This window comes from Micropterus dolomieu, linkage group LG06 (assembly GCF_021292245.1).
Source record: "Micropterus dolomieu isolate WLL.071019.BEF.003 ecotype Adirondacks linkage group LG06, ASM2129224v1, whole genome shotgun sequence".
Taxonomy (NCBI): domain Eukaryota; kingdom Metazoa; phylum Chordata; class Actinopteri; order Centrarchiformes; family Centrarchidae; genus Micropterus; species Micropterus dolomieu.
The window spans coordinates 8,655,828-8,675,208 of record NC_060155.1 but is presented as its reverse complement, the minus strand read 5'-3'; the positions used below and the strand labels follow the sequence as shown (position 1 = coordinate 8,675,208).

The 19,381-nt window shown below is 40.1% G+C and overlaps 1 protein-coding gene across 3 annotated transcripts in view; it reads left to right on the top strand.

Moving 5' to 3' along the window:
* The window catches only part of LOC123972315 (collagen alpha-1(XI) chain-like), a 118,365-nt gene that overhangs the window by 73,544 nt on the left and 25,440 nt on the right, over nt 1-19,381 (top strand). For all 3 annotated transcript variants that reach the window (XM_046051721.1, XM_046051719.1, XM_046051720.1), the window contains 19 exons: nt 690-743; nt 1,815-1,859; nt 2,264-2,317; nt 2,400-2,444; nt 3,462-3,515; nt 3,599-3,643; nt 4,599-4,652; nt 4,756-4,863; nt 6,143-6,196; nt 8,811-8,864; nt 10,057-10,101; nt 10,398-10,451; nt 10,779-10,823; nt 11,202-11,255; nt 11,405-11,458; nt 12,813-12,866; nt 13,305-13,412; nt 14,018-14,107; nt 17,172-17,225. In XM_046051721.1, the coding sequence (XP_045907677.1) occupies nt 690-743; nt 1,815-1,859; nt 2,264-2,317; nt 2,400-2,444; nt 3,462-3,515; nt 3,599-3,643; nt 4,599-4,652; nt 4,756-4,863; nt 6,143-6,196; nt 8,811-8,864; nt 10,057-10,101; nt 10,398-10,451; nt 10,779-10,823; nt 11,202-11,255; nt 11,405-11,458; nt 12,813-12,866; nt 13,305-13,412; nt 14,018-14,107; nt 17,172-17,225 (1,125 nt within the window). The remainder of the gene's footprint in view (nt 1-689; nt 744-1,814; nt 1,860-2,263; nt 2,318-2,399; nt 2,445-3,461; nt 3,516-3,598; nt 3,644-4,598; nt 4,653-4,755; nt 4,864-6,142; nt 6,197-8,810; nt 8,865-10,056; nt 10,102-10,397; nt 10,452-10,778; nt 10,824-11,201; nt 11,256-11,404; nt 11,459-12,812; nt 12,867-13,304; nt 13,413-14,017; nt 14,108-17,171; nt 17,226-19,381) is intronic.

Sequence of the window (19,381 nt, the reverse complement as noted above, 5' to 3'; positions counted from 1 at the left end):
CCTTTGGATCCTTCCCAACATTTTGCTCTTAAGGCCCTGCTGCTAACAACAACAGTCAGGCAACCTAAAATTCTCTAAATCCAGCATTTGTATTTAGTTTTGTTGTAACAGCTGGAGCAGACTGCTTCATAAGGGTCTTGCCTGTTTTTGTATATATTTGGTTTGTGACACACTAAATCTCAGCAGGAATACCAAACAACCCACCATTCCAGTTAGTCCTATTAGCCTTAATCCATACCCAGATGGCTCTGTAGCCCCGGAGCATGTATTTAGATAAAGCTGTATTTCAGACTCTGACCAGCCACCAGATTTCAGGACTGGCTTTGATGGAGACTAAACATAGCTATGTATTAGGCCAGAAACCAGACAGCTCTGCTTCATGAGCCAGCGTATTGCATTTCTTTTCACCATGTGCACCTTTTTGTTTATAGATTGGATTAAGCTAGTTCACCCAATCTATCTGTGCAAGGTCACCCAGAATTTTCACTAACCCAAGACCACAGATTTGAAGTGGAAACGTAAATTTCTTAACATCTAGTACCTTGGAAAAAAAGACTCTTTAAGGTTTGCTCCATGTTGCCCCATAAATTAGTCTTCTGTATTCAGAAGTAATAGAATAAATTAACTTAATGTCTTGCAGTGATTGGAAATATTAATTGCATCTTTCTCTTTCTCTTTGTTATGTACAGGGTCCACAAGGAGAGCCAGGGCCTCCTGGGCAACAGGGTCTGCCTGGTCCACATGTAAGTTTCTTTTCTTTCCTCTCGTTCTCTCCGTATCTATCTCTTTTTTTAAACCCTGTCTGGTCACTCTGTCTCTCCTGCTGTGTCCCCCATTCTCTGCTCTCTTGCTCTCTGTGCTGTCTGCCTCAGTCTGTCCTTTTCATGCTCCGTCATTGCAGCATTATGACATTGTGCAACGGGGAGAACTCAGGGGAGAACTCAAATGATCACTTGCACTCCTGTTTTCTTAATCAAACGTCCACAGGCATATTATTCTTTTGCTCTATTTCCTTTTCCTTCTTTCACTCCATCCTTCACTCCATAAGTTGCAGCCAATCCGCAAAACTGACACCAAAATAGAGCAAAAGACTCTCTCTCCTCCTGAGATGAGACTTATTGTACTGATTTGATAGCACTTAACCTGATTACGGTGTCCAGTTGGTGGCCCAGTGAAAAATATTCCATTTTGAAGTCATCTCTAAAACAAAACAGTACACCCGATGTTGTAGCCAGGGCTAAATGACTATTGCCAGGTGAGATTTCCAGTCCTGCTGACGCTCACAGCCTGGACAGCATGGCATCATTCGCCTGGAAAGTATTAGTAGGGACCTATCCTGATGGTATACAGGTTGAAAAAATTACTTCATTTTAGTTATACCTGGCCAGAGGAAGATTGATGCCTTCCAGGGAAGGCATTGGCCCGTAGAAAAAAATAACAAGGCTTTCTTATTTTAACTGTTAATACTTTTTTTTATTCCTCATAGGGTGAATTCTTTAGAAGGTGCGTGACTTCAAAATGACTGTAGAAAAAGAATGAACCTCCCTGTGGACAGAACTGAATAAGCAGCATGAAGCAGCTAAGCTACAAAAACAAGTGACTGGAATTGTAGAAGGAAGAAAATTAACACATTACAAAACAAGCAAATTACAAATACAGCACACACACAATTAGGTATAGATTTCCCCAAACTGACAAAACAGGTGTTCTTTGTCCCCGAATGTACCACTTCCTTTTGGGTTAATAACGTGTAAGGCTGGTTAGGGAAGTCATCTAACTGTTCTAATTACAGGCCTATCTCGATTGTCTTTCAGGGTCTCGTCGGTCCTCAGGGTCCAATCGGGCCTCCGGGAGAAAAAGTAAGTAAAGAGGGAACGCAGTCACTCCTTCAGTCTTCCCACCACAATTCTGCTGCCCCGATAAGTGAATGTTTCAGTCAAGACCTCATAAGTGATTCTGCAGATGCACTGCTGTCTGAGGCGATAGGGCTTTGCTAGCTTCTCCGAAGATTAAAACACGCACAGACATGCACTCACACACTCACTGTATACACATTACCATAGGACTACTCCTGCATAAGCACTTGCTTCGTCTAATTTAAAGTATATTCTTTTGGTGGTTTTGTGGATATTTTAATAATATTTTTAAGCAGATGAACTTTTGGCAGTCTTCAGAATACTGTTATAGACTGTGTGGTATGAACTCATCTATCTGTCAGTCTGTTGATAAAACTTCCTATTTATCTTTTGCTTTGTCTTCATAGGGACCTCAGGGGAAACAAGGTTTGGCTGGCCTCGCTGGTGCTGATGGCCCTCCTGTAAGTAACACACCTGACTCATTTTTCATTTTTACATCATTCAGACAAAATACCATCTGAATCTCTTGGACTTCTTTTATAGGGTCACCCAGGAAAAGAAGGTCCTCCAGGCGAGAAAGGAACAGCTGTAAGTATAATGTACTTTGGTTGCAAATAAAACTCTTCTGGATTTTACAGGAAAGTGTGTAATTACAGTTGTTCTCAAAGATTCATCAAGTGTGCCACTGCACAGGGAAACGGCTGGATATGGCCGACTTTGTAAATGATTCAGTTTAGCATTTGTTGAGCCTACATAGTGTGCCAGTGGGGTGAGGTTTAATACAACCACACAATTTAGATAATATCTGGTAAGCTGTCCCAGAAATAGAATAAACTAAGGTGACCTACTCATTCTTCCTGTAATTGGCTAATCTCGTGATTTTCTTTGATTGCCTGGTCACCTTGTTGTTCCATGTGATAAACTGCAATGAGCTGGCACCTTCAAAAGAACAATATAAATCAAACCATGAAAAGTAATTCCAAAATGAATGTAGAAGTTTATATAGGGTCACTATAAAGAGAGAGAGAGATCTGAAAATATGAGCTAATTTTACACATGGTCATAAAGTTATTTCAACAAAAAAAGAAAAGAAAAAGAAAAAACACATGAGAACAATTATTAAAATCGTGCCATTATTTGTACAGGAAAATTTGCTACAGGTGCAGCATGAGTTGAGGTTCATACTTTTTTCAAAGTTTGGATTTCAGTTTACGTCATCCATCTGGTGGTTTTTTTAATCTTCCCTATCATGTTCATTAAAAGATACACATTACAGGATTAGACCAAGTATGATCAAATTTTAAAAAACTGGTGAATACTAGAAATGTATTCATTTTAGTTTTTTTTAGCAGTTTACCAAAGTTCTCACGTTTATTTTTATCCAGTGTATTATTTCACTACTGGATATTAGAAGATTATATCCATTGCTTATTTCCATATGCATAACTTTAGCTTTTTGAGGGTTCACTAATAATTTGGAAATCAATGGAAATCTATGAAAATCTAATAAAGTTATCTAATACAGCAGAGAGACGTTACAGTAAAGCTTGATGCATTGTAATAGTTACTTCACTTAACACATGACACCTTTTTATAATCTTTTAGGGTCATCCTGGTCCTCTGGGATCCATCGGCTACCCCGGGCCTCGTGGTGTGAAAGTAAGTGCTATCTTAGCCATAAGCCATGATACATTTCCATTTTCCCTAAATTTCAGTCTGACTACATTTGCCTCTCTCTCCAGGGTGCTGAGGGAATTAGAGGCCTCAAAGGTGACAAAGGAGAAAAGGTAAACACCTCTCCAGCCTCAACATGACAACATGACTGACAGATGTCACTCTTCTGAAAATGGACCCATAAGAGTTGTAATTGCATCTCAAATGAGGCTTCCTTGGAGTCCAGCAAGTGGAAAATCTCTTAAGGGCCCATTGGGCTGGCTGATACGTCCTCATGCCACTGAGCTGTAATGGGGTGTGGAACATTAAACTGGAATGAGGCTGTTTGTAGGGTGGTTTCAGTGAATATTGATCTGTTGCCATTGTTTTCTTCGATTGAATGAGTGGTTGAATTTAGCCTGCTGCTACCTCGGTGCCACTGGATCGATTTTCCTCCCAATTGTCAGGAAACTGAAGCTCTTCAGAGATTACCTAAAAATTCTGAGCATGTTGTTTAAAGCTCCTCTAATTTGATGCTTCTGTCTTACATAAAATCCTGTGGGACGAGCAATCCAAAGTTACACATTAGCTTAAATGCTTGTCATAATTTATTATCTTAGTAGTTTCATGCATAAAAATGTGACAGAAAATTGGCATCAATATATGATATATACAGCTGTCAACCAATGAACCAATGATGGACGTGCTTGTATAAAAGACTGAAAACTGCATTCTGAATTGTAACCACCAGATGCCAGTAGAACAACACAGAGAGAAAGAGAAACAGCAATAGGCAACTTCAAATGCTTATGTAAGTGGCCACTAGGTGTCCGTATTAAACTATCCTAAGGAACCCTTATATTCTTGACTGCCAATAGAGCTATTAGACTGCATTAATAAACTTTTATTATGATTTTGACACTTAAGTGGTCCATCTGTATTCCTCCTTTATTTGCGATTTAAATATTTTAGATGTAAACTATTTTACTGGAATTTGTCCATTTTGTCTCTTTGATACTGGATCAAACTCTCAGCTCTGAACATCTTGTTCCTTTTTAATGCTTTATCTGTTTCTTCATGTGTCTTCAGGGAGAGGATGGATTCCCAGGCTTCAAAGGTGACATGGGTCTTAAAGGGGACAAGGTGAATCATCATCTCTAAAGAGAATACTGGTGTTTGTAGTGATGGAGGGTGATATGGTAGTAAAGATAATAACACTTCTCACATTTGTTTTCTTTGCATCAAGGGTGAGGTTGGTGTAGTAGGACCCAGAGGAGAGGATGGCCCCGAGGGCCCCAAGGGCAAGTCTGGACCCAACGGAGAAGCTGGTCCTTTAGGATTAGCCGGAGAGAAGGTAATCAGCTTGATAATCAATACTTGTAAAGGCTGAATCGTAAAACTGGATTTTCATTTTGATTAAAGTGCTTTATTGGCATGCTGCAGTTCATGCTCAAGTTAAAGTTTAATTGCATATGGTAATTACACACACATGCGATTAAAATGCTTTACAGGGCGATTAAAGGTTAAAACATACGAATACTCATATATATGAATAAATTGAGGAATACACGATCTTTTCAGCGCTGTTCAGAAACCAGACAAGGGGCAGGATTGCTCTTTTCTTACAGTAATAGGGGTCTAATGACATATTTCTTTAATGGACTGGAAAGAAAGCAGTCTGAAGAGTTTTACTAGTTTTGTAGCTGCCCTGATAAACTTGAAGTCAAGATTTTCTCCACCTCCCTCAAACTCTACAACAGTCCCTTTCAATTATCTTATCTTGCAAACATTTCTCCAGGGAGCTTTGATCTTGCCACACAGTACCTTGCTTCGTGGTGCTGCAGCATTTACACACTAAACAAATTAGTATTAACAGTTAAAACAACATCTTCAGATGGAAGGATTAGAATATAAACCCAAGTAATGACTTTAAAGAGACACACCAGTTTATAAAGAGTTTTGATCAATGAACTCTTTTCTTAAATAGGCTTGGATCAATCCATGTTGTGGCTAAAATGACATGATAGAAACACACAATGACCACAGATAGGACTAATTGTGACATAAGGAACCATAGATATTAAATGTTTAAATATTATTAGAAATTGTGTTACAAACAAAGAAAAGAGAGACTTGGGGCAAATTACTTAGTATAGACTGTAATTTAATTCTCCTTTGTAATGCTACTTTTGCAATATCAGTTATACACTTTACATTTTGCTTAAATCCTCCTCCTGATTAGTTTATAATTAGTGCAACAGTAAAGTCAAAATAAAACTTACCAGCACCTGAGTCAGAAGTATTCGATTTATAACAAAATCAAAATAATCATATATGCCTTGACCTTAGTTTAAAGGCACACAGGGTAGTTACATCAGATTCCGTGTACTTCTTAATGTCCAAAATGGACCAAAGTGGAATGACATTTTGGATTAAAAGCACAATAGCCTCTGCATGGATGACGTCATTGATGTATTAAAAAAATGTCCCACACTAGAAGTTAAACTTTATGGTTTTAGGTTTATTGCTTTTTGTAATGCTTCTGTGAACTTTACCGCAGTCTCCAACCATGTCTCTGGTGACACAATGAGAATTCATCATCTGTGTTTTGTTTTTCTTCGCTCCTTTTTCAGGGAAAACTTGGAGTTCCCGGGTTGCCTGGGTACCCTGGCAGACAAGGCTCTAAGGTGTGTGTTGGGAGTAATGATGTACTCCACTGATGAATGCAGAGAAATTCTTACTGTGTAAACCACCACTCCAACTGGGAGGTCAGAGTTCAAGACCAGCTGTAGGTGTTCATTATCTTGGTCAAGGGCAGTTCAGCAGACGTTTGCCAACTCAGTACTGTGTGCAGCTGAAGGACAACCTCTGTGTTCGCTCACTACACTGCCTTTCAGTCTGAAACTATGATGCTTATGTGTGTGCACTTGCGTGTATGTGTATGTTCCTGATGTCTTGTCTACATAAAGTGACCAGTATATATGCATGTGTATACATCTTTGAATGTTAGTGTATATGTGGATGGATTCTCTCTCAGTGACTACATAACCTTCTAACCATGTCTGTCTGATTAACATCCACTCATATCTAAACTTGCTCTCAAGTAAAATCTGCTGACTTGCTGCCTAACCCTTACTCACACGAACCCAAGCAGACACCCACTGTACACTTGGCACAACTCTTATAGGAAGCCTAAGTGGCATGGTCACCTGCTGGAGTCATCAGCTGTCCTCCCTCCTTAAACTCTTCCAGGCATTATCGTCTTGCATTCCACTGCACTGTAGCGCTGACCACTGTGCAGCAGCTCCACTATCAAGATGTGCTGCTGCAGCTGGTTCCCCTCTGCTGCTGTCAGCACTGACAGCTTGGCACTGATATGATGGGTCAGATACACCTACTCTCACAACATCCGGATAGGCAAGCCTCCCGCTCTGTCTGTTAATGTCAGCTGGATCTGAGCTAAACTGGGCACACCAATTAATAAGAGCCCTGGAAAAATTACACAAAGTGGGAGAGACACAGGGGAAATAAGATACAGTTACAGTTAAATGTACGGTATTCTTTCCAGTACTTTGCAAGCAATTGTATCACTTCTTTTAATTGCTGGGTATTTTACTCTTGAATAAAACATTTCACTTGTGAAATTAAACAAATATGTAGTAAAAGAATGTAGACTAGTGATGAGAGAAAAAAAAACACAGAGGATATTCTTTTGTTTGTATCCATAAATAATTTTGAACAACGGCTGCCCACAAAGGTTCCCAGTGGAGCCCAGGATCAGATCTTCTTTTTAGACTCTATATCCTTCAAAAGAAGAAGTTTTAGGAGAGACATTAAAGGCAGTCTGACTTTGGCATGGTATAAAGAATGCCATATTTTCCTCTCTATAGCCTGCATTTGAAGAGTTTTCATAAAAGAGAGAGAAAGATATCCAGCATTTAAAAATTGTGACACATTCTCTAAGTCAAAAAAGTAGGAGGTTGCTTTTATAGACAAAAATCTTTCAAATTCTTATATTTGACTGGAACTTAATATTCCTTTCCTTAGTTTAATCATATAATTTAGGAGCACAACTGCTGTTTACATTTTAAGAGAGAAACAGAACCCCCCACATTTTCATTACAAAGTATCATCATTATTATAAAATGTCACATTGTCCTCATGAGTAGGTTCAGGGTCAAAGTCTTGGCCCGCTTGCAGCCTTTATCCCCCTTGATCAGCCTGTGCATGAATCCCTCCACTGGCTGTGTTTTTGGCCGCTGTGCCCCATCACTCTTTGTTAACAGCTTTCCCACACCGTTAATTCTGGATGCCATTTGCAATAGCTTCAGTGGACTGTCTTATCTCTGTGGCGCAAGTCAGGCTTGTCCAGTACCAGCGCTCCTTTCAGTTAACCATAACTGCCCCTCTGTGAAAAACAAATTAGGCAGCATAGATCTCCATTCCTGCTGTCTCCACAATGTTGGGATGTTTACCTCTTGCAATTCTGCCCACGCTGCCTTGTTGTGGTGCCCTTGCTTATACTGCACCGTATTATGATTCGTATACATATGCATATGGGCAGTAATGAGCACTATAGATGTGCATGGCATCAGAGTACGTTTTAAACTCAAAACACCCAGACATGCACATGACCTTGCAGTGCAGCAGAGGCAAAGAAACACTGAACCTAAATTAGCTGAATATATATTTGTGCTACCTAATGCTGCATAAAGTTGTATTGGTAAGCTGCTTGGTACGCTCCTTTTATTCATTGATTGCCTTTCTAGTATTTGTTTGACTGGCACCATCTCCTCTATCAGAAGGCACAGCCTGCGAAAGTCCAATAACTAAATTGCTGATGGGTATCAAGGGGGATCTGCCGTTTCCCCTTCCTTTGTCTTTATTTGCTCCCACTGCCTTTTGAATCTTGCTATTTTGCTTCCTTGCTGTGCTAACACCTAACAGCACCGCTGTGTGTCTGTGTGTCAGACCATGGTGAGGAGGAGACTTTCCCTTTGGGCTCCTCTTTAGCATTAAAAGACAGTTCTCATTTATCTATAGGAACTCAATGTATAAACTGTAGCCCTATTATAACATATCTGCTTGCTAGTATGGCAGTACTTATGTTCAGACTTCACAGTTTCTCTAGTAATTACCCTTTGTGCAGCTCCAAAAGAATAGTGGGATTTTCTCTGAAGCGTCTGTCACATTGTTAGTGGACACAGTAGGGTAGACATCTCTTTTTTTATACCCTTTCAACTCTGATTTATTTCTTTCTGTTACTCATGTCTTTCTCTGACTTTTTTTTACTCTTTGTAGGGCTCCAATGGTTTCCCTGGATTCGCCGGGGCAAATGGCGAGAAGGGGGCAAGGGTGAGCCACAGAATTCATTATTCTCTGTCCTATTAAAGACACGCACATTTGGTGACTGTGGGCTTTTTTTGTGTAGCAAATGGATTAAGTGTAGGATTCCTCTTCCAGGACAGACATACATGCAATAGCTGTGTACAGAAAAACATTTTAGGAATCAACTGTGTTAGTATTTAACTTTGTTAATGAATCCCTGAAATGTCACTTTGTATGTATCACTGTTTTTAAACCCAACTGTGTACTAAAAAGTATGTAACACTCAAAGTATGTTGACACCCCAACAACTGATGTCAAAAACCACTGACATTAATTTGCTGCTATAACAGTCTCCACTCTTTTGGGAAGACTTTGAACAAGATTTTGGACCCTGGCTGCAGGGATTCGCTCCCATTCAGCCACAAGAGCATTAATGAGGTCGGCCTCTGATACTAGGCGCTGAAGCCTGTTGTTCCAGTTCATCCCAAAGGTGTGAGGTCAGGGCTCTGTGCAGGATGGTTAAGTTCGTCGATATCAAACTCTACATGCCATCTCTTTACGTACTTCCCCTTGTAATGTCGAAACAGGAACGGACCTTTCCTGAATGTTTACCACAAAGTTGGTGACACACAGTCATATGTGTAAAATATCATCATGTGCTGTAGATTGTGTTCAAGATTCCCCTTAGTTATGACTAGGAGGAGAGGAGAGGAGAGACAAAAAATACAGAAAAGTGAGAGAACAGGGGTGTCCACATGCCTTGCAGTGTAATCAGGATTTAGCACTCAAGGGACAACTGACAGCTGTATTCAGCTCTGTAACCGTAGAGTGGTCCAGTTGAAGAGGGTTACAGATGAAGGTATGTGGGTTGTAGAATAGTGGAGAGGGTTATTATTGATGAGACAAGCTCGTCTTTGCTCTCAGACAGACATTGAGAGGCAGACGCCCCTGGCCCCAGCGTGCGAGAACTGACAGGTAGTTCAAGCTGTCAAGTGCGTGTGGGTAACCACTTACCGCAGCAATTTGATTATTTATTTTTGTTCAAAGATCAGCTGAGATGGTTCTATTTCGTGTCTGTCTGATGTTGGGGTGTATTTTTTTTTTATCATAGAACTGCTTTAGCTTAAACATCTAAAAAAGAGATGAAAAAGTACTCACATTGGCTGATGCTAAAGGATGGATTTTGTCCTAAATCAAAGCTTTTGTTTTTCTTTCTCAGGGAATTGCTGGCAAAGCGGGCCCAAGAGGGCAACGTGGCCCAACGGTAGGCATTTCAGCCGTCTGCCAAATCAGCCACAAGCCCTCCACATAAATGATTTGTTGTGTTTCAATGAAAATCTCTGCCTTTGTGAAGTTGTGCATGGGATTTAAGTTGTTGTCTATTGAAGAGGATATTCACCGGGTGGGGAATTGTAGAGATGGGCGGGGAAGGCACTAGACATTGATTACCTGTGTTTTTGTTTTCATTGTTTTGTTATGTTTTGGGATATTGAACAAAACACTGAAAATGCCATTTCTTTCCTTGTGATTTCTGTATTGTTTTACATACTGTGTATGTAGGGTCCACGTGGTGGGCGTGGTGCTAGAGGACCAACAGGAAAGCCAGGTGCAAAGGTGAGAGCCAGGGCCTTTTTTGAATACATAATGGTGGGGTAAAGAAAATACATTCAAGTTATCAGAACATGAGCAAAATCAGTAGTTCGACTGTAACATTTACTGTACCTGCTATGTTGTATGGCATGAATGGGTTAACATATTATACATAGTGTAGACTGTAAATCACATAAAAGTGAGGGCCAACTTCTGCAGAAATATAAATGTACAAACAGGCTTTCTGTATAACCTCAGTGCTTTGCATACATTTTATTCTCACTTCGACAGTTCTGACAAAGTTGACAATGTTTAATGTTAGCTGGATCTGTGCCTTTTCTTTCTCTTCAGGGCACCTCAGGCAATGATGGACCTCCTGGCCCGCCAGGAGAGAGGGTTGGTGTCAGATATTTTTTGATCAGTGTCTCTTGAATGGTTGAAAGTTTTGTGCACTGAGTTAGTGAAAGTACATCAGGTGCATTGTACTGTGTAATCTTAGTGAATTACAGCTGTTTGTCAAATATAAAGGTGTCTGCTCTCTGCAGTAGCTGCTGATTTCCAGCTTTAACAATGCATATATAAATGCATGTTCTGTGTACATCACTCTTTATCAAGCTGAAGCTGCTGAACAATCACATAAATATCTAAACATTTGTAATAAATATGTAAATATAAATTATTACTAACTTATTTCCCAGTATAACCATTTAAAGTTGTGTCATGTTTCTTATCCAGTCTTCCCCCTACTCACTAATAATTTTCTTTTCATTTAAGGGACCTCAAGGACCACAGGGACCCGTCGGTTTTCCTGGACCTAAAGGACCCAATGTAAGTAGCTGCTGTCAAGCTGTCTGGGAGGTAGCACAGTCCACAACAAGTCCATGTTGACACTTTTCATATAAGCTTTTTAAATATTAATACGCACTTATGACCTGATGTCTTGATTTTTTATGAACTGTCTACCTGTTTACCCGCAGGGCCCACCAGGAAAAGATGGGCTGCCTGGTCATCCCGGACAGAGGGGAGAGACGGTGAGTGTGAAGTTTCGTCCATGAATGGGTTGTGTTGTGCCATTTGACCCTGAACATCTTGCATTGGCCCACTTCCTCCCTACTCAATCTTTCAGATAGGTTACACAGAAAATAAAGCCAGGAAGAGGGTAACTGAAAGAGCATTCACATTTTGCTCTTAGTGCAAAAATAAATCAGTAAGAGAACGGAGAGTAGGGACGCTGCAACACAGCTGAGATCATTTATCATCACAACAGATGATAATCACTTATTTTAAGATTATTGATTTGATCACTGATCATGACACCACCCGTTATCAAGGCCTTTGATGGGCTTCACACGCCGTGTATACGGTTCTATACTGTCTAATTTGTTTTACATGCCATAGTAGAAGATATAGTAACATATACATTTTTTATGCAACACTGTCTTTAATGTGTCCAAACCTTCAGCTGCATACTGAGAGCAAGCGATTCTCATATTTTGTTGTGCACATACTTTGTTTCAATGACCGTAAGGTTGGAGTGAATGGAACTGAGTTAAGTCATGTGTGCTTTTATAAGTAAGTATTTATATACAGCAAGATATTTTGTCTATTTTTCATCTCTAAAATTAAGTATTAGCCAATTGGTTGAGCATACTATTAAAGTGCAAATAAACATGTCATAAGGTAAATAGTTTTTACTTTTTCTGGAGTCAAGAGTCATTTTCTTGATGCTAGTGCAGTGATCTGCTTTACAGCGTGAGGCATTTATTTGCAGAAAAAAACAGGAAAGTAGCTAAGTACATTTACTCAAGTACACTTTTGAGGTACTTGTACTTTACTTAAGTATTTCCATTTTAATCCTCTGGATAATTTGTTGCACTACATTTCAGAGTGAAATATTGTAATTTTAACTACACCATTTTGTTATTGTGTATATAAAATATATAACAAAAACAAATAATGTACATCGGTAAAAGTAGCTCCACCTTGACCAGCTATAACAATGATAATCCCATAATATATATAATTACACTCTGGAAGCTGCCTGGAGGTATTTTTACTTTTGATACTTTAAATACATTTTGCTGATAAGGCTTCTCTACTTTTACCTAAGTATATTCTGGCAGGACATATAATGAAGTATTTTTGCATTGTGGTATTGCTATTTTTACTTATGTAAAGGAAACGACTACTTCTTCCACCACTTGAAGAAAAATACCAGCTGGACATAAGGGAAATGATTTGGATGTGAAATGATCTTTCTTGCTTTAAAAAGTCATTCTTACTGGCTGATTATGACTTTGCATACTGTACAGCACAACATAGAGCATACAACACTATATAATACTATGTATGTACAGTCAGTATTATTTCTGTTTTCCCTTTCAGGGCTTCCAAGGAAAGACAGGACCTCCAGGACCTGGAGGGGTGGTTGGACCACAGGTAGATTTACAGCACAGTCCACCTCCTTACTTATCCTGTCTTTGTTGTTGGAGAATTATGAGCCACTGAAATCCAAGTATGTACCTGTAACAACAGCTGAATCCTGAAAAACAAGACCACTTTGCACAGAATGTAATCAATATGCATCAAATGGTTTTGAAACAAATTTTCAATGCATACAGTGAGCAATCTTGTCTTTCGAAAGAAATGAAGCGTGGTTTGAAAATAAATTATTCCATCTCATTAAGACTTCCATTTACAATGGGAAAAAGCAAAAAGTAGGTTTTAAAAAAGTATGATTTGTTGACTATTTTTAAATGTGAGATAGTCTAAATATCTTAAGTACGACTACTGTATAAACATAATTTCTCATTTAGGACACAGGTAAAGACATTTTAGAGAACACTGGCCTTAATATGTCTCTGTTGCCGCTGGCAGGGCCCAACTGGAGAGACTGGACCCAGCGGAGAGCGAGGACACCCAGGCTCCCCTGGTCCACCAGGTGAGCAAGGTCTACCTGGAGCTGCTGGAAAAGAGGGAGGAAAGGTAAATGGGAATGTATCTTGAATGCCACTGTGGACACTAGATCCTGGCTTCTTTGTTTTTGTCCTTGGAAGTTACTTGTAATTGTTCTACCCATTGCATTTTAATGTAACAAATGTATTCTAATCATAGTTATCTCTTAATAAAGAGAAAGTTTATTTTCCACTGTAACAAAACTTGTTGTTAAAAATGAATGGGTTCAAAATTTAACACATTTTTGGAGAACAACTGAACAGGAGGTCTGAACACAACTGGTACAACAACTAAAAAATAGACATGCTGCCTTTGTTTAATACCTGAGGTATTCTAGTCTTCATTATTCGTTTGATATCTGTATGTTAAACTGTGGCACATCTCTTTTTTGCCTTCAATTCTTAATTACTTGCTGTTGTTCCCACATGATAATAATAATAATAATAATAATAATTTCAGCCTTTATCAAATAGATCGATCACTTATATTGTCTTTCTCTGACTTTCCTCTGCCATTCTCACAGATTCAGCTCTGCTCATAGTTTTTGCCTAAAGCAGTTCTACGTTTAATCATTACCTATTACCAGACGGTATATCAGATGTCTGAGCGGGTGTTATTTTTTTCTCCTTCTGTAGGGTGATCCAGGTCCTCAGGGTCCTGGTGGCAAGGCAGGACCTTCCGGCCTGAGGGGCTTCCAGGGTGCTAGAGGTCTTCCAGGGGCCATGGTAACATTCAGACCACCCAACATCACACATCCTGAGCACACACCCGGTTGAATTTAGCTCCAAACCCCAATTACTATGCTAACTACCTGCTGTTAAACCAAATGTCAGGCTTGGCAGTGGACCTGACTAGAAGGTGCAGAACTGGCTTACATAGAAGCAACGGAGAGGACTGAGCCAGACACAATATTGACATATTTTATCATCATTAATCTCAGCAAGGGTATAGAAAGTTCTAGTCTGTTGTCAATATATCTTTGGCAAAGAATTTAAACTAGTAAAATGTCTATGTAATCAGCTTTAGTCTGTGCATTTTAGAGGCATTTAATTCCACCTTTAAAGCTGCTCTAGTTGCAGATCTTTTTCTTGAAGGAATCACTGTTTTGTTTTAGGTTGGAGGATGAGTCAAAGCCCTCTGATTATGATTCAAACCCACGAGTTTGTGAGTACATCACATGCACTCTTCCCTGCTGAGTAAACCCGAATTAATTCTCAAAAGAAGTGGGTGTGGGTGAGAAAAAGTTCAAGGTGAAAGTGGATAGCTGTTAGAGGCTGACTGAAGATCAGCTTGAGGAACTGAGGCTGAAGCTCATTTCAAGGCTGACCATTAAGGGAGCACACGACAGCACTGCCCAGACTTATTACCATCCGTTATGTTTGTCCCATGTGTGCAGAGAGATGGCATTCTCTTCATAACAGCGGCACACACACACACACATATATACACACTGCACTTCACGAGCAAGTACAGCCTCCCACTCTCTCTTCAAGGGATCCCATCCAATCACACACAGACACAAACATGCATGAACATTCACACCTGTTGTATAAGCAAGAACATAAAGGTTCCTCTGTTTGCTGAGAGAGTGCAGGTACAAACACAAACATTGTGCAAGCACACACATGCAGATAGTTTATTTTTCTCTTTTGGAAAGGCACAGAGAGACGCACACATAGACCCATCTCTCAGTCTTGAGGAAAGGCACAGTAGCAATATATGAGCCAATAAATAACTTTTTGTGTGTCCGGCAAAGAAAGCTCCTTCCAGCCTTCTAATGCACCGTGGGGAAATGTTGGAGCTGGAGAGCTGGAAAGGGCCGGCTTGGCAGCGTTAGCACCCCCTGGCTCTGTCGGAGCTTGTAAATTAGTTATTATAATGAAAGTCTTTACTGCCTCTGTTGAACTGTGTTTTCCATATGCAATCTCAGCCTCCTGGTGCTATGATTCAGCAGCACAGGATTGCCATTCAAGGGCCAGGATCTCAAGGAGATGACAAGGGACCAGAGATAGACTGTACCTGAACTTGTGCCCCACCGCGGGCTTCAAGAACCTTGTCCCCCATTCTCTTTTTCATTTCCTTTGAAGCTCATTGAATGGCTCCTTTTGCATTCGTAATATAAGTACGCCTACAGACTGGGCTATATCATTATTTATTAAGTAGTCGCCAATTTTTCTGTGGTGGAGTCAAACTGCAGCCTAAGTAAATGTTTTGAAATCATGGCATTTTATGATTGAGTATTTCTGTGCAATATCTCTCTCCACAAACAGTGGCCACTTTACTCTGGATATTTTGCAGACCTCACTGTGAACAGTTGTTATATGGAGTATGTCTTTGGCAGAAAGTAATTCTAAAGAAATCTGTTCTATTGGACATTTTAAATGTATTTTTCCATCACTATGAGCCCCATAAACAAAATCCTACTAACCAAAGGTTTTTTGGGGTGACAGCAGACATCTTTTATATTTATATTGCGAAACTTAGACAAACAAAATCTAAAGCAGTCTGCAAAACTATGCACCAGTAGGAATAGGTGAAATATGAGGAATAGAAATATGTTTTTTGTTTGGAGGTGTATTTTATGTGACCCTTTAATGACCTGCTGCCTCAGTAAATTGGGAGCTACATGGTGATAATGAGCTCAGATTCACTTAAAACAAATAGCATATTTGATTTCATGTACTTAAATCTGGAAGGTATACTAAAAGTAGGATTTTGAAAACTTTACTTGAGAGTCAAAACAAGACAGTAGACCTTGATCAACTGCCATTATGTCTTTTGGTAATGATAACATCATCACTAATATACAAAAAGACATACTTAAAGTAATTACTGAGAGAAATGCCGGTGCTCCGCTCACTCTGTGACAGAGAGACGTCGTCAGCAGCTGAAGCAGTAAGACAGACGAAAACTGGGAGAAGATAGGGAAGGTTTGGGTTTGGCTCGCTGGCCATTTAACGTTTTCTGTATCTGTGCCTTTTGTTGTTCCACATGTTCAACTTTTCACACAGCCGACCTGCTTGTCCCTCACTTTTTGTTAATCAACCAATTACAGCCTGGATGGGGCGGGACATTAAAAAAAGTTTTAGGTGTGAAATTGTGAACAATATGATTATGGACAAGTAAGGACGTAGTATTAACAAATTAGAGACCGACGTAGATCCTTTTTCCTGCACAAGGATTTATCGAATAAAAGCAACCCACAGAAATAAAACATAGTGGTAAAAAAGTATACTATTATATGAAATTATAATGAATGTAGTATTAGATATTATTAGTTATGCTAATACACTCATGTGCAGTTCCTCCTCCAGGTTGTGGATAGAGACTCTGCATTACACAGATGTACACTGAGCCGGTGCCAGTGTGCCAATATTTGCTGCTTCTAGCCGCCTCCTCTGTAGAGCAACACGCTCCCCTTGTTCTGTTTTACATCTGTTTTAATAGTTATTGTTATAAATGTTGTTTATTGTTTAACTTTGTTCAAGTTGAGAAATCAAAAAATCAGTCAGTATTTTGTGCATTTTCCTTGACAATCAAGCAAACATTATAATCGAATGGCAAATCGCAATATTGTCCACAGTAATCCTAATCGTGCAGCCCTACCTCCATACACACATGCACATACACAGGTATACATGTATCTAAACATACACACGTGGGCACACATACACAGACACGTTAACATTTAAAGGCCCATTTGACAGCTGTGATTACTGCTCTTTGAATGGCATTGAGCAGCGGCCCGCAGTGAATGAGATCTAACCCTCTCCTGTCCTCTGCTTTCAGGGTCCAGCTGGCTTAAAGGGAGGAGAAGGGCCTCAGGGTCCCCCCGGCCCCATCGTAAGTAGCCCCGTTACCATGGTTACCTCATCTCTCCTGCCTGAGATTGCAGTGAAAAGTGACTTGTGCTCTTGGAGAATAGAGTTGCTCATGCTGCGCTTAGCTCCATTCTCAAGTCAGTCAGCTGCATACATGGTATGAACTGCAGTGTTGAGGGTGGTAGAGTAAGGCGCAATACAGCAAGTTAAAACGATGTTCAGTATGAGTATACATGTGATATTAAATGTCAAATGTCGTTTTTGTTTAGTTAGTTGGTCACTTTAACCCCTGTTTCTTTTATCTTAAAATGGATAATACTCAGTTTGGGTATTAGATTATAATGGGTGAAGCCTTGTAAGATACACAATATGCACATCTATGATCACACACCTCTCATAATGATATTTATTGTGTTTTTGTTTTTCTATTATATTGCTCAGGGGAAGATAGACATTTCAGTTTTATAAAGATTAATTTTTAGCAGTTTAAAATGAGAGGCTTATGAATTTGTGTACTACAGCTTATTAAAAGCAATTTGGTGGTTGATTTATGGTGTTTTTAGAACCGCTAATTCTTAGTGCCCAACAACATCACTTTGAAGCATGGCCTAATCATTGCTTCATTGCCTAATTGAACAACAACTAGTTTCATCCGAGTAACTTGATTGGTCTGAAATACTTTCCTCTCACATTTAGCAGTTACTATAGCAACTCCTGTGTCGCAGATGGAAGTTTGTGTCTCTTTCATGTTTGTATGATCACTGCCTTTAAAGAAACTTTTCACTCACTTGATGCACACGTAATACACTTAGGATGTTTTTCGATGTGATTATGGGTACTTTTGTTGCATCTTCTGCATCACTGATTCACCCCTAATAACAGTAAAGGACATGCTCTTAGATATTATAGCTGTATTCATATATTCTGCACTGTCTGCCGAATCTGACTTGATTTCACATAGTTTAGGACCCTGAAAAGGAACGGGAGTGGCAGTGTAATCCATAAATAAGTGGGGCGCTTTTTTCCTGCCTTTGTCTCTGAGCCCCTCAGTTAGCGATATATGCAATGAAAAGCCTCGGGAGCTCCGGCGGTGAATCTGTACAGAAAGCTGACTGACAGGCAGCTTTGAACTGTCTGACATTTTGTTCAAGCGTTAAACACAGGCTCCTGATAATTGCCCCCGCTCACCAGCGACAGAGCAACACCAGATTAGATGACAGCGGATATGCACAGCACGGATGAAAAGATGATGAAAGCGAGAAGAGGGGTGTTCTCTGAATGAGTGAAACCATTTCCACTGCAAAATGAGATAGTTTTCTTAAATTGGCTTGAAAGTGAGCCATTGGCTGGGAACACGTGATACTGTTTTGGTAGTGGTGGTAAAAACTCCTCGAAAAAGAGGCTGGTGTGCAATGCCCACGCACACAAGAGATCTGATATTTTCCTCCATCGATTTCCTGCCGGAGATTGAGCTGCTGTTGTGCTGTTGGAAAGAAAGTCTGTGTGTTTGAAACAGACAAACCAAGAAACCAAAAAAGAGCACAGAAAGGGGGGAAAAAAGAACAGAAAGGATGAATGCAACAAGTTGAGTCAGAAACTTTGGAGGCATGTCTGCATGTTTGTGTGTCGCAGTTTTGATTTCTAGCCAGAGAATCACGTTCAGCCAGAGAAAAACATGGGTGCAATGAGAGGGAGGGAAGCAGGAAGAAAGAATGTGGATATATGTGAGTCAACGAAACTCGTGTGATTGTGTGTGCAACTGTGTGTGTGTGTGTGTCCTGGCAGGCGAGGTGGCAGGCTGGAGATGACATTTTGGAGCTGTGTGTGTGTGTCATCGGCAATGTCTGTCATGAAATGGGCCAGGCATATGAGTGCCAGGTGGCAGCTCACATCAGCAGCTGAATCATTGTGTGTGTGTGTGTGTGTGTGTGTGTGTGTGTGTGTGTGTGTATCAGCGTGACTCTGGCATACATGTGCATGTTTTATCTGACAGCAGCCTAACCCTATCCCCGCCGAGGATGCCGTAATGACCTGCTTATCAAAGATGTAGTCACAATTTATTGTGATTTGGGCCACAGCGATGAGCACCCATCTGGGAATACCGAGGAGCAGGTTGTAATAAGACACGCTCATGTGGGAAAGAATAGGTAGACCTTCCATAAACCCTTGACAGAGGAA